Consider the following 14,614-nt stretch of genomic DNA (forward strand, 5'->3'; position numbering starts at 1 on the left):
GGCCTTGGACAGGGTGATGGCTGTGAAGATGGGTGATGCTATGAAGATGGGGACTGTTGGATAAACTCAGAACAGAGACAGTGACAGAGTAATGAGAAGGGAGGAGGCGCTCCGCCGACAGTCCGGCCCCGGGGCCGGGGGGGTGGGGGGGGGTGGAGGGGTGCGGTGTGGGTAAGAACCGGAACCGGCATCTTTCTGGAATCGAGAGGGAGGCTCGGAGCAAGGGCCGGCCAGGACGGCGCGTACTGGCGTCCGGCGTCTGCCGGGAGCCTGCCTCTGGCTGCGCGCCTGCGGGGTGTTTCCCAGCAACGGCTACAGCCGTCCGAAACGTTCCGAACCCAGCGGCCCGGGTGATGTCATTGTCACCTTGGCGACGGCGGGTGGGAACACCCCCCCTCCAGGCTCGGGGCAGGGTTTGGGCGCCACACGCTCCGCCCCCAGTTGGCCCAGCTTCAAACGCCGCCGCCTCCCCAGCAGGAGGAGAGGTGGCGCCTCAGGCTCCGCGGCAGGTGTGACAGCAGGTGTGCAGGGCACTGGGCGAGACCTCACCAGCGGTCGCTGCTCGCTGCTCTCGTTGTTGCGTGCTGCCTCCGGTGCATTCACCACTCAACCATCAACCTCTCCCTACTCTTTCCCCCCCAGGCCACCACCTCCAGCTATTAGGATTGGCTCCTCTGTCATTCAGAGGTGCCTTCCCCAGCCACGGAAGCTAAAGTAACTGCCGACTCTCTTTTCTTGGGCTGACCTTGTTTTTATTTCCTTTGCAGTATCACTCCCTTCTAAAATTACCTTGTCTGCTTATAATATATTGTCTTCCCTCTCTAAGTTCCATGAGGTCATGGACAAGTTCTGCCATGTTCATCTCTATTCTCAGCAACCTGGACAGAACCTGGCATGAAGTAGGTGCTAATAAATGTTAGCTGGCTGAATCAGTGAATTCATTCAATCATTTCATTCATCCATGGGTTCATTTATTTGACATTTGTGCAGTGCCTTGTAGACACTTGTGATAAGCAGTAAGGATACTGAAATGAACGAGACAGGGACTCCACCTGGAGGTGAGAAAAAGGGATAGGTTGAAACTAATAATTACAGTATGAAAAGTGAACATCCTTGAGTTCCAGACACTGGGCATACCTCCAAGCACTTTACACATATTAATTCACTTAAGCTTCACAATAGTAGGCACTATGATCGTGCCCACTTTACAAATGAGAACACTGAGAACAGTCATGCCATAAGTTGCTAGGCCCTGTCATCAGGTGAGATGCCACAGAGGGCAGGGGAAGGGGACACTTGGCGAGGGGGTAATATCGAGATGTGTAGCCGGCCCAGGTAGGCAGACTTGCTATCTTAATTGCTCCCACACACCAGTCTTCCAGGGGACAGGCTGCTTCCGGCACAGAGTTCTGCTGCCCCAGGGGAATCCCTGTCAGTGGAGCAGGCAGTGATGGGGCTGGGAGGGGTGTGGAGAGCTAATCCCTTGGCTGGTGGTAGGATGGGAGCCTACCCGTTAACAAAAGCAAACTATGGACAAGTTCCCGCCTAACCTTGTGAGGGGCCGGATGTGTATGTGTGTGTTTGGGAGGTGGACAGTCGTAGTTGGTAAAGCCCCTTCCTATACCGAAGGGTATTTAGGAAATCCAGGAATTATGCTGGGTTTTTGCATGTGCTCGTCCCCCTCCATAGCTTACACTTCTCCCTGATTTCCCATAACTGGCTTTTTGTTATTCAGATCTGAGTTGAAAAGTTTTTTTCCCCTTGGAGGGGTATGCCTTGGCCACATTCTCTAAGGCAATCACCTGTCACTGTCACATTATCATGTTTCAAGATTCCTACCCCATAGTGGGAGAGTGGCCCAGTCAGGTGCATCACCCTTATTCCTGATATGATTTTTCCTGTTTATTCACAGTCTCTCTACCTCCTCATTCTAGAAAGTCATTTCCCTGACTGTATGACCCTGTTAGACTTCACCTCTGTGTCCTTCCTGCCTAGAACAGGCCTGGCGTGCCGCAGACGCTCAGTGATTTTTTGAAAATGTGGAAAGGGTCCTTCACCAAATCATTGTGACTTTCCAGGCCAGGATCTGTGCCCTCCCCTTCCCAGGAACGTCTGCTCTGCACCTTGCACCTGGCCTGAGCAGGAGGAAGTGGCCCAGCCGTTTTGGCTGCTGGAGTTCTCCTGACTTGTGGCCCTCCCTCCTTCCCAGGCCTGACTGGGCCATTCTTCCACTCTGGGGCAGGATTCTTTTTCTTTTTTTTTTTTTTTTTAATATGTATTTGGTTGTGCCGGCTCCTTTATTTGGTTGTGGCAGATGGTCTCCTTAGTTGCAGCATGTGACCTCTTAGCTGTGGCATGCGTGTAGGATCTAGTTCCCGACCAGGGATTGAACCTGGACCCTCTGCATTGGGAGTGCAGAGTCTTATCCACTGCGCCGCCAGGGAAGTCCCTGGGGCAGGATTCTGTTCAGATTCCACCCCAGGGTGATGTCCAAGAAGCTGCAGGCAGGGAAGCCCGAGGTAGAGGAGCAGCAGTGTATTTATGTGCAGGGGCGTGGGGAACAAGGAGAATGGGGGATGGCCTTTATGGTTCCCAGCCCAGATGGTAGAAGAAGGGGTGGCTTTTCAGAGCCTTCCAACACTGCTGTTGCCAGGAAAACAGGGCACCTGGAGGTGTGGCTGTTTTTCCCCCACAGTGAGAATCCAGACTCTGGGACAGAGGCACAAACAGTCAGACACAGAGAGGAGGGAATAAAACTTGGGTTTATTCAGACTGTATCCTTCCCATTTGGGGTACAGAGTGAGGGGCAGTGGGGGTGGAGAGAACTTTGGCTTCTAGGGACATTGGTGATCACCGACTTTTTCTGTATGACCTTTGTGCTGCCAGGATAACTCGATGAATGAAGGAGATGGTGATGAAGGGGCCCTTCTGGGGCCCTCGTCAATCCAAAACAGAGACCAATCCAGCTGGCCCTGTCCTCTCCAGGAGTTAAAGAGCAGATGACTGAGGACATTTGACTCATATTAAAAGAAATAACGGCTGAAGGTGGAGGGTCGCTCATGGGGCTCTGTCTCAGGCAGTGGCTTGCAGACTCACTCGCGTTGTTGGCATGTGGGCCAGGCCTGTGCAAGGAGCGCATGTGTCTGTACATATTACATCCTCGACAAGCAGCCACCCGCCCCCATCCTGCTTCTGGGCTTGGGCTACTCGGGGTGGGGGCGCTTCTTCCCACCCTTTCTTTCCCCCGTTTTGCAAGAACCTGGCCAATGGATGGAACTGATGAAAGGTAAACTGTCCACAAGTCTCAGAAAGTGCCCTTTCTTTTTGGTCCTTGCCTCACGTGTGCAGGAGGTAGGCACCCATCTCTGTCCCGGGATGGAGGTTGTGGGGGGAGACGGAGGGGCTCACTGGGCAGCTGGCTGGGAGTGGCCACAGGGCACATACACCATCCCAGCTTCTGCCAGGACCTCACTGAGCCCAGCTGGGCTGCGCAGGAACTGCCTCATCAAGGGGGAGGTGTGGAGCCCGAGGTGGGGGCCTGGGTCCCCCCGCAGCTCTGTAGGCTCAGTGACCATGGTGGGGGAGGTGAGTGCTGTGGTCCTGCACTCGTCCACCCTCTCGTATTCCTCAGTCACTGTTGTTGTGGCTCCGTAGTGCTGGGAGCCACCCGGCCTAGTCTGCAGCTCCAGAACACTTTTCTGCCGCCTGGTGGGCAGGAGGCTGGCTGAGGCAGGGGCAGGCTGAGGCTGTCCAGAGCACTGGGTGGCTTCTTTCTTCGTGGCCTTGTCCCTGACATCTTTCTGGTGGGGCTGAGCCTGGCCCACATCCTGAGTGAGGTGTGCACTTTTCACTGAGACCTCGGGGCCGCCCCTGGGGCTGGGAGCCTCCGGAAGCTTCCTTGTGGCTGACTCGATGGAGATGAAGGTTGGGGAGGAGGGTGAATCTCGGCTGGGAGTTAACACTCGAGGGAGGCTCGAATCTTCTCTCAGGGTCTCCAGCCTCTGGGTAGAAGAGGTGTTCGGGGCTGCTTGACTTCTAGCCTCAGTGTGATTTCTGACCTTGGCTTGACTCTGGACCTCAATGTGGCATGTAACCTCAGTTTGGCTCTTGACTGCAGTTTGACTCCTGACCTCCTGGCTTGGGCAGTTGGGCCTGACTCTACTGGTGTCTGTGACACTGCCCTTGAGGGCACTGTGGTCCTTCGGGGGTCCCTGGGAATGGCCTCTGGTGTTAGTCCCAGGCTGGAGGCTAGACATGGAGCTGAGGGCCTTGTGCACGGCCTCCTCGATGTCCAGCAGCCTGGCCAAGGTCTGTTCTTTCAGCCGGGCCACCTCCGTGCTGACCCTCGTCAGCTCCCCGAAGGCCTGCTCCACCGAGGCCTCAGGTTTGCGGGGGGCAGCGGGAGCTGGAGGGGCCCCTCTCAGCTGGGGCACAGCCTCAAAGAGCCTCCGCAGCGCCCGCACGTCTACAGTGCTTTTGGCCTCCTTCTCCAGCGCTTGCACCTGGCTCAGGAGGCCCTGGAGCTCTTGCTGGCTTCCCTGCAGAATCTCAGGGCTTTCAGGAGCCTCTTGCTGGGAACCATTCATGCACTTCTCTCCTGAGGGGCTGGGGCCCTGCTGCGGTGAGGTGGGGTCACTGCTGAGAGCTGAGAGCTTGAAGGGCTCAGGGCTCTGGTCGTTGCTACCCGCAGCCTGACTCTTGGTGGGCCTGGGGGCCACGGCGCTGGAGTCATGCTGGGGGCTGGGCTGGCTCTGTCCAGTGGAGCATCCAGCCAGAGACACTCGGCCCTGGCCTGCAGTGGTGGGGACCTTGGTTGGCCAAGGGTCATGGTCGGTTGTACCAGTCTCACCTTGTTTGTATTTTCCTTGCCCAGCCTCCTTAGAGGAGCTGGGAGAGAGGGCTGAGGGCTTGGGCAACCAGCGAGGAAGCGGGATCTGGCTTAGATGTGCAGGTTTGGGGGGCAGCTGGGGCTTCTTCCTTGGGTGTTTGGTGGGTTCCAGTTTCGGAGTCTTTGTCTGTGACTCCCCAGCGCTTCTTTGGCCAGCAGGGCTGCTGTGGGAGTGGAGGAGGGGGTCCTGTGTGGGCTTGAAGGCCTGCTGGATGGAATTCTCATCGTGGCTGGCTTGGGCTGGAAAGTCAGGTCCCGTCACAGCAGCTGGGAGAGGAGGAGGAGGGGGAACAGAAGCATTATGGGAGTGCAGGCTGGCACCTGCAGCCTGAGGCCCAGAGGCCCGCGTGTGGTGGGCTAAAGGGGCGGCCTTCAGGGGGGTCTCTGCAGCTTGGAGGCCCCCTGGGCTGAGTCCTGCTGTCACCTTCTCTGGAGGCCTCCAGGCCTTCGGTGTGTGGCCCCCAGGCTCCTCTTGCCCTGGTCCGACACTCTGAGCTGGGCCTTCCAGGAGCGGGCTGGGAGCCTGGGAGTGCAGGGCAGTCTCCCTGCCCCTTGGCAGGATTCCTCGCTCAGAAGGCCAGACACCCCCCGGTGGGTCAAATGTCCTGACAGGGTGAGCAGTGTAGATGCCATCCTGAATAGTCACCCACCCCCCAGGCAGCCCTCCAGGCAGTGCTTTCTGTTCCCCACTGACCTTTCTGGGGGCTGCTGGGATCCTGGGGTCACCTCCAGCCAGAGGCCTGGTGTTGCTCTGGGCAGTCCCGGTGGCCGTGGCCGGTGCTTGCAGAAGACCATGCTGGGAGGGCACAGAGGCAGCTCCAGAGGTGGGGCCCTGCGTGTGCTTGCTCAGAACTTGCTGGTGCAGGCTTTGGGCTTTGGCTGTTGCCGTTTGCAGATTCTGCATGGCACCCTGGAGGTCTGAGGACCTGGGCCCTGGGAGCGTAGTCGTGGCTCCATCTGACTTGTCCAAAGTTGCCGTCCCTTTCTGTCCAGTGCTCCTGCTTTCCTGCTTTTCTCCCCCAGCCGGACGGACTGCCTTTCCAGTGGCCCGTGGGGGGCAGGGGTTGGCCCCCAGCCCTCTCAGAGGCCCCATCCCCACGCTGGGGTCCAGTGGGGGAACATGGATGATGCTCTCAGCCAGGGGCAGCCTCTGGGCCCCCTCGCTGGCCGGCACTGGACTTGAGTCAGCCGGTGGCTCCCAGCGCAGACTGTGCAGGCCACTCAGGTCTCCTTTGTCTATGCAGCTGGCCAGCAGCTGCACACTGCTCCTCTCGGGGGCCCTGCTGGGTAGCCGGGGCTGCAGAGAGTAGGCAATCAGTGCCACCAGGCCCTGCTCGGTCTCCTGCATCACAAGCCCAGTCCTTGCCACCGAGGTCCCAAGGCTACAAGCCAGCAACTGCTGGAACTCGGGGTCCATGTCTTCGACATTCCCGCTGCTGCCTGGTCCTGGCAGCTTCAGTGGCTTGAGGTGGAGCTGGCCCGCTGGGTCCTCTTGCACCAACAGCCCCTGCTGGTCCACGTCTGGCCGGCGCAGCACTTGGCGGACTATCCTGGGAAGCTCGCCATACACCAGCTCCTCCTTCTGAACGTGGGGGCCACCCTGCTCTGGACCTGGGAGCACATACTTGGCAAGGCAGAGCTCGCCTGGCCCTCGGGCCTCCATGAGGATGCCCCCGTGGTGCAGGATGCCAGGCGTGGCATGCAGGGTCCGCAGGGTCCCCTCGGCTGCGGTCTCTTGCCTCTCCCGCACCCCGTCGCCTGAGGGGCCCACAGGCTGCTCTTCCTGGAGGCTGTCCCCTCGGATGCTTTCAGCTGCCAGGGAGCCCATGGGGCAATTCTCAAAGAGCCAGGTGAACTTGTGCACAGAGCCCGCCGGGATGGGCTCAGGGATTACCCTGGATCCCTGGTCTTCCCTCATGCCTGCCTCCAGGGCCTGGAAAACCTCCTTCTGACGAGACACCTGCCCTGAAGGGATGTCCACTCTGCTGCAGTATCTCACAGGCCCTCTTCCGCAGGGATGGCCTGAGGCCTGCAGAGGCTCAGTCTCAAAGACATGTCCATCTGTCTGTCTTTCCGTAGCCTGGACCTGGCTGACCTCTAGGTGCTGCTCCCTGGAGCCTTCTGGCCTGTCTGGGGGTTGGGGCGTGAACATCCAGGTGCAGGACCGTGACCTGGCCTTGGCTGTGGGATCTGTGACTTCTGACCCCTGCTTCTCGGCCAGCTCACTCACTGGGCACGTCTCGAACAACCAGCGAATCGTCGGCACGTCTCCCTTGGGGGGTGCTTCAAGCTGAGGGCCCCCCTGACGCTTTCCTTCTTCTTCCTGTCGTTCCTGCTGCTCCCGTTGGTGGATTACCTCCAGGGGCTGGGTCTCAAAGAGCCACCGGGCAGTGCCCACGTCTCCAGCCACCACTTCCTGCCGGGTGATGCCCCGCACCACATCAACGGTACTGGGGTTTCGGCCTAGTTGGTCTAGGGGCTGTGTCTCAAACATCCACCTGTAACCCTGCACATCACCTCCAACTACCTGCTCTCTGCTGACGGAGGTCAGGGCATGGAGGTGGCCTTTGCCATCCTGCATGGCATACACTGGGGACCCTATGTCCTGGGACTGCTGGGCAGAATCTGCTCTGCTTGTGCGCCCGTGGGCCGAAGCTTCACCCTGCCCGATGCTGTCCAGGGGAAGGGTCTCAAAAAGGTTCTTGAAGGTCTTCACGTCTCCCTTCACCCCATGCCTCTGGGGGGCACTCTGAGAGAGGGACAGTGCTGAGGCGCCAGCACTGGATAGACGCTCACACATGAACCTCTCACCCTCCTGGGGTCCCACCCGCTGCAGGTGACCCACTTGGACATTGTCTCTGAGCATGTCCAGGGGCTTCGTCTCAAACAGCCACAGGGTAGAGCGGACATCACCAGGGACCACTTCCTCTTTGGGTGGGGCCTCTGCTCCAGCCTCCTCCTCCCCCTTTAGAGTGTCTAGTGCTCGGGTCTCAAACAGATGCCGCTGCTGCTGAACGTCTGGACCAGGAGGAATAAGATCTGGGGATGGCTGGAAGTCCTTCTCGTCCACCAAGATCTCCCGGATGGCATCCAGGGGCTGTGTCTCAAAGATCCAGCGAGTTGCGCTGACATCGGGCCGGGCTGCCTCCTCCAGGGAGATCCCCCGGATCACCCGCACCTGGCTGGAGTCCCGATTGATGGCATCCAGGGGCTGGGTCTCGAAGAGCCAACGGGCAGACCTTACCGCGTTGCTTTGGATCTCCTCCCGGCAGGCGGCCTTGACCTCGTGGATGGTGCCCTCTGCGTCCTGGATGGCACACAAAGGCTCTGTTTGGAACAGCTTCACTGTCTTCTTCACATCGCCCTTCAGCTCCTGGATCTCTGAGCGCAGCTCCAAGGGGCTCTGCTCCTGGACGGAGGGGCGGGAGCCCAGGCGGTCCAGTGGCTGTGTCTCAAAGAGCATCCTGGTACCCTGGACATCTCCGCTGGCTGCAGGCTCCCTCACTGTAGCCTCCGGTGCCTCAGCATGGCCCGTCAGCTCATGCAGGGGCTTTGTCTCAAACAGCCAGCGGGCTGCACGAACATCTCCTCCAGATGGCTGAGGTCCAGCTGGTTCCTGGTCTGTGCTGTTGGCAAAGGAGCCTTCCTCAAATTTGCGGGAGGTGGCCTGGACATTGCCGCCAGGCACGGGCTCCTTGGCAGGTGGCCTGTCATGGTCCCCGATGGCGTCCAGCCGCCAGTTCTCAAAGATCCAGCGCATGCACTGCACGTCACCCTCAGTGGGCTCCTCAGAGCCCAGGGCCTCAGCCAAGTCTTCAGCCACGGCCTCGGCCAGATTTTTGCGGAGCTCGGGGTGGATGTGCTTGTAGAGGCGGCGGAGCTCGCTGGCTTGCCGCTGCTGGTGGAACTTGGAGAAGGACTCCTTGCGTGGTGGCAGTGGCAGATCCTCCAGAGCAGGTGGTGGAGGGAGGGGCAGGTCCTCTGTAGTTGCCATCGGGATGGTTGGGGCAGGGGCCACCTGCGTCTGGGTGTCGGCCATCCTTCTGAGGAGAGGGGGCAGAGATGAGGATGGGGCTGGGGATTTAGGTGGGATGGGGCTGGTTGCTGGGAGAAATGGCAGAGAGCAGGGCCCAGGGGCAGAGTAGCCCTGCGGTGGCATGTGCTTAGAGACCCCGCTCCCTTTCCAGATCTCACCTGCGTCTCACACTGCCACCTGCGTGGTTGATGTGTGACAGGTCTTGAATTTAAGGCATATGGAGTCATCCATCAAGGTGCTTCCCCAGAACCACCTGGGTGGCTGGGGAGAAAGCAGGGCACTGCGGGCTTTGAAGCTCTGTCCTTCAGGCAAGGGATGCCCCAACCTCCAGGGGGAGAACTGGACATGCCCCATGCGTGACTGCCTTTGCCAAAATCAGTTTTTCCCTGGAAGACTCCCAGGTGAATTGGCCTGGGGGATTCTGATTTAAAGGGTCCCAGCCAGGGAGAGACAGGTCCCTAAACTGGTAACGATTTTCCTTGGAGAGAAATAGTCATCAGTTATGTTTCCTTTCGTAACACCAGAGGGCGCACTTGTCCCTTTCACCAGAGCCGGGAGTGGGGGTGGGGTGGGGTGGGGTGGGGGGTGCCTGCCCAGCCTTTAGCTCTTGGCTCTCTGCTCACCCTTCCCAGGCCAGGGAGGCAAAGCAGGGCCAGCAGCCCACACTACAGCAGAAGCAGTGAGGCTGAGCAGGGGTTCACCAGGTATCTAGTGGTTAGGCAAAGCCTGATTCTGAATCTTAGCTAGGGGTTTTCTGTGCCAAGACTCAGAAGATCTGAGCCGGGGGACCTCAAGGATCTTCTGGCCCAACCACTCTTAATTAAAGGTGAGGAAACCGAGACCCAGAGTCAGATTTTGGTGAATGAGGGGCAGGCAGTGCTGGCTTGGAGTTCCTAGACCCTGTAAATAGGGAGTGTGAAGCTTTCTTAGTGGCTGTGGTGTCCCTCTGTTCCCCGGAAGGCACCCCAGGAGAGTGTGAGGGTGACATTCACAGGGAGGGGAGGCAGTGGGACCAAGGACTTTCTTGCAGAGATAGCCCTGCCCCTCACTCATGGACCCACGTCCCCAGCTGTGTGCAACCGGAATCTCCTGTGCTCCTCTGCTTTCTCCCTCTTCACGCCCATCAGCTTCCACCAAAGCACTGCCCCCGCCATCCTCACCCCCCATGGCCTCCCACTGCTCAAGCCCTTCTCTGGTCTCTGTCCTCGGTGTCTTATCTGTCTTGTGACAGGTGTACTAACAGTCCGCAGAGGCCAGTAGGGAAAGAATGAGAAGCACGTCCCCCCTCTCACTGCCCCTGACCCACTGTTCTGCTCCACACTCAGTGCTAAATATAGCCAAGGTCCTGGCCTCAGCACAGCAGCCCTGCACTAGGGAGAGGTCAGGCGCAGCCAGTGGGACCCTGGGAGCCTGGGTCTCCCTCATCTTCTCTGCCCTGGGCTCCCTGATCCTGCCCCTGAGCTGGTGTCAGGCCCCTGGCCTGCAGGATGATTGGCGCTAAGGGCACCTGGCCAGGCGGACCTGGGGGGCGGGGAAGGACTTCCTTCTCACGGCTACCTCAGAAAGGGGGGAACAGAACCTTTCTTGCTCCAGCAAGTCCACCAAAGGGATCTGAGCCCCGAGGAGTGTGACCTCTAAAGCCATCAGCCCTTGTCTCATTACATGCTCTGGGTGCTTTCGTCTCTTGAGTTCTCATGAGGACCCTCTGCCAAAGGCAAACCTCAACCGTCCCCACCTCCTCCCTGTCCTGTCACCAGTGTGGCCTGAACAGATGGCATGTACAGGCCAGCAGCTCTACCCTACCCCCACCCCCAGGAATCTCCAGAATCCCTGTTATGGTCACCAATTGTCAGAATCACAGAGTCCAGAGATGGCAGACCTGAGGACCCTCAGAGGTCACTGAGCCCAGCCCTTCATTGTTCAGTTGGGGAAACAGGCCCCAAGAGGGGAAGGAGCTGACCCGGGAGGCTGCACCAGGCAACAGCAAGGCCTTCCCACCCGTTTCTTGCGGGTAGGGACGGGGTGGGGTGAGGGCAGAGCTCAAAACTGGGGCCAGACTTAGGGCAGGGCCTGAGCCCCAGTGGGTGTCCCTGAGCTCAGCCCCCCAGGGCTGGGCCAGTGTCTCAGGGTGACCCCCACTTTTGCTTCCAGGTCTGCACTGTTTTGGCCCAGCCTCTTCCACACATCTCTGCATCTGGGCAGACTCAGATCTGGTTACCTCACCTTGCACCCCCCAGATCTTTCCCAAGGGCTTTCCAGCTGGGCAAGTTGAGGGCCTGCATCCCATCCCAGGCTCTAGGCCATGATATGTGGGGAGCTGGGCTCAGGCCAGCCCTGGGGAGACACTCCTGGGCCAGATATGCCAAGGCTTTCACCCACAGAAGCTGAGCACCAGGCTTGTCCTGGCAGTGCAGAGTCAGGGCTGCTGACCTCCCTCCAGCCCCCATGGCCTCACCCACTTCCTCTGTCCTTTCTTCCAGACACTGGGCCTAGCTGGGGCTTCCCCAGGAAGAAGCCCTGAAGCCTGAGGAACTCCATACCTGTATTTTAAAAATCACAACTCCATTGACTTCCCTGGTGGTCCAGTGGTAAAGAATCTGCCTTCCAATGCAGGGGATGCAGGTTCGATCCCTGGTTGGGGAACTAAGATCCCACATGCCGCAGGGCAACCAAGCTTGCGTGCCACAACTACTGAGCCCACGCGCCTCAACTAGAGAGCCCACATGCCGCAAACTATAGAGCCCACATGCTCTGGAGCCCACGCCACAACCAGAGAAAAGCCCGCACACCGCCACAAAGAGCCCACATGCCGCGACTAAGACCCAACACAACCAAAAATAAGATAGATAAATAAATAAATAATCACAACTCCAGGCTACTTCCTCCTGCAAGTCTTTCTGGATTATGCCAGACTGGCTGGAACCTGCCTGTCTGCAAGCCTCTGGGCTGTGGCAGCCACTCTGGGAGCTCCCGTGGGGCTATCTCTTTAACTTCCTCGTAAAATCTTTATATCAGACCCCTCACTCCAGGCTGTGCGGCTCCTCACCCTCCTTCCCCCACCCAGAGCTTCCCCTAATACTACCCTGAGAGGGTCCAAGGGGGTCCCATCCTGGAGACCTAGCCCCACCATGGAGAGACAAAGGGGCAGATTGCTCACCCAAGGGTCCTGCTTGGCTGATGGAGGTTTGGGGTCTGTGGCAGGTGCGGCCTAAGGGTCTGTCGTCGCTCTTGTCGTTTGGGGCTCGTCTTGCTCTGCTGGCTCCGTCAGATGCCTTCTCGCTGCCCTGGCTCCAGGTCTCTGTCCTCTGCCAGCCCCAGCAGCTGCCTTTATCTGGCTGGTTAGGGGGTGGGCCAAGGTGGGGGTGGGTGGGGGAGGCTAAGTTCAGAGTATGAAGTGGTTCAGTTATTTTTAGGGCTGGTGGAAGTGACTCCTCCATCCCGGGAATCAGTTACATGTCCTTTCTGCTGGGGAGGGACAGGGGAGTGAGGTGGGGAGAGCGTCATTCATCCAAGTCTGATCTGAGGATTGGGGTCAGTGACTCAGCCATGGTGTGGGGTGCAGGTGTCCCAGACTGTTTTGAGGGAATGAATAAGGAGGGGCATCTGACATCTGGACGGCCTGGCCCTCACCTCCCTACTCCAGACCGCCCCCTGACGGTTCCCGACGTACGGTGTGTGTCTACCTTGCCAGGAGAGTGGAGGCCCCGTGAGGGCAGGCCTGGGTGCCTCCTCTTCAGCTCCTGGCCTGGAAACCCCTGAGAGGAAGGCCCAGCCCTCCTTCTGCCCCACTCCCTCTGCACTGAAGACTTCCCCTGTCTCTTCCATCCCTCCTCATGCCCCACAGCACAGGTATATTCAGCCCTGGGCGCACGCGGCCGGATCTGGGGGGAAGACATCTGTGTTTCCAGGCCTCAGTTCTTACTGGATCCCTGATTTATCAGAGAATTCCGCAGCATGGTTCTGTGGCGTTCACAGCAGATTAGCTGGGTCCTTGTTTACGTTCAGGCTCTCACCTCTGACTCAGGGCCCAGGCTTTCTGGGAATGGAGGGGAGGGGAGTGGCACCACACGGGGAGCTGACTCTGGGGTTATTTCTGACCCTGGAGTCATCAGCTTCCCAGTCACAGAAGGAGTGGGGGGTGGGGGGGCACGCCTGCCCCTCCTTTGCTGCCCAGAGCCTAAGGGGCTTAGTAGGCTCAAGAGATCCGGGCATTTAGGCCAGGAAGGGTGGTGTGGTGAGGGGTGTCAGGGGACCATGCAGAGCACACGCAAAGGAGGCATTTTGCCCAGGCTCCACGATGAAGGCCATGCAGGTGCATTCTGTTACCTGGCAGAACAGGGTCTTCCTTCTGACGTCCTGTGTGCCCTCTGGTGCCAGGGAGTGACATCAGGCGCTGCTCACTCTTCCCATTGAGTCAATGTCAGGCAGGCGGCGTTGGCCTGAGGGCGGGGAGGGGGGCACCTGGGAGCCCCTCTCCCTGGCCTCTTCCTTCTTCCTGCTTTTCTTGCCCTTTGCTGCCCCTTTGCCTGCTCCCTGCACTCCTGGCTCTCCCCGGAAAGAGCAGGGAGACATGTGTCCTCTCAGGCCAAGGAAAGAGGAGGCTTAGTGCCTGGGCTCTAGAGTGGTTTTGAGACTCGAATGAATTCACCTATGAGAAGGTTCTGTGAGAGGGCTTATTTAGCACATGGTGTGTGCCATAGAAAGGCCTGCTGTTACTACATATGTAAGAAAAGCGCCCAGAAGGAACCCACTTTTGTACCCATCACAAGTGTGATAACTCATGGTAGAAATTTCTTAGGCCTCAATATTAAGAAAGAGGCTTTTTATGACCACCTGGTTTGTATTTACCTAATACTGCTGTGCAGTCTGATACAGTTGCCACTAGCCGCATGTGACTATTTAAATACATTAAAATGAAACAAAATGAAAAATCCTGTTCCCTCATAATACTAGCCACGTTTTAAGTGCTGTAGAGATACATGCCTAGTAACCATTAGATTGGACAGTGCAAAATGTTTCCATCATTTTGGAAAGTTCTATTTGGTAGTACTGTTATAGACACAACACCTCAGAGCGGATGGTCTTTCCCTCTTACTTTGTTTTATTTTTTTTATAATCTTTCTCTCTTTCTTTCTCTCTTTCTCTCTTTCTTTCTTTCCTTCTTTCTCTTTCTCTTCTTTCTTTCTTTCTTTCCACCAGGTCTTAGTTGCAGCAGGCAGGCTCCTTAGTTGCGGCATGAAAACTCTTCGTTGTGGTATGCAGGATCTAGTTCCCAGACCAGGGATCGAACCCAGGCCCCCTGCATTGGGAGCGAGGCATCTTAACCACTGTGTCACCAGGGAAGTTCCAGTGTTTTCCTCTTTGCCTTGGCTCTGAGGAAGTTCCGAGCTAAATTTTTAGTCTTCAGCAAGTAGACTTTGTGGGCTGTATCCTGTGTAACGGGGGTAAACAGCTGTCTCTGTTGCCTGTCTCTGAGGGGTTTCCCAGAACAAGGAGCTTTCAGTTTTAAAAGTGGGAAAGTTCAGAGAAAACCAAGATGAGCTGGTCACCCTCTGTGTAATGATCTAACAGTATCACATCATCCAGGGGTCAGTGACAAGGCCATTAAGCAGGGAACCAGGCATTATTTATCAGGGCATCTTTGGTAGAGATGCAGTGCATTTCTCTTTTTAAGCCCCCTCAAATCATTT

The 14,614-nt window shown here is 57.8% G+C and overlaps 1 protein-coding gene across 2 annotated transcripts; it reads right to left on the bottom strand.

Annotated features, from left to right (window-relative positions):
• Positions 1-3,087: 3,087 nt before the first annotated feature.
• On the bottom strand, positions 3,088-12,155 carry XIRP1 (xin actin binding repeat containing 1). Of its 2 annotated transcripts, XM_057705662.1 has the most exons (3): positions 12,082-12,155; positions 5,583-8,931; positions 5,079-5,155 (listed from the first exon to the last, which is right to left on the bottom strand). In XM_057705662.1, exons 2-3 carry the CDS (start codon positions 8,925-8,927, stop codon positions 5,147-5,149), a joined length of 3,354 nt encoding a protein of 1,117 aa, XP_057561645.1. In that variant the 5' UTR covers positions 8,928-8,931; positions 12,082-12,155; the 3' UTR covers positions 5,079-5,146. The 2 variants fall into 2 exon arrangements, with proteins under 2 accessions (XP_057561644.1, XP_057561645.1); XM_057705661.1 differs by having other exon boundaries at positions 3,088-8,931.
• Between the last annotated feature and the right edge of the window lie 2,459 nt (positions 12,156-14,614).

Source organism: Hippopotamus amphibius, chromosome 13 (genome assembly GCF_030028045.1).
Source record: "Hippopotamus amphibius kiboko isolate mHipAmp2 chromosome 13, mHipAmp2.hap2, whole genome shotgun sequence".
In the NCBI taxonomy this organism is placed as follows: domain Eukaryota; kingdom Metazoa; phylum Chordata; class Mammalia; order Artiodactyla; family Hippopotamidae; genus Hippopotamus; species Hippopotamus amphibius.

Coding starts and splice junctions, on each gene's coding strand:
- XIRP1 (XM_057705661.1), bottom strand. CDS start 8,927: ATGGCCGACACCCAGACGCAGGTGGCCCCTGCCCCAACCATCCCGATG.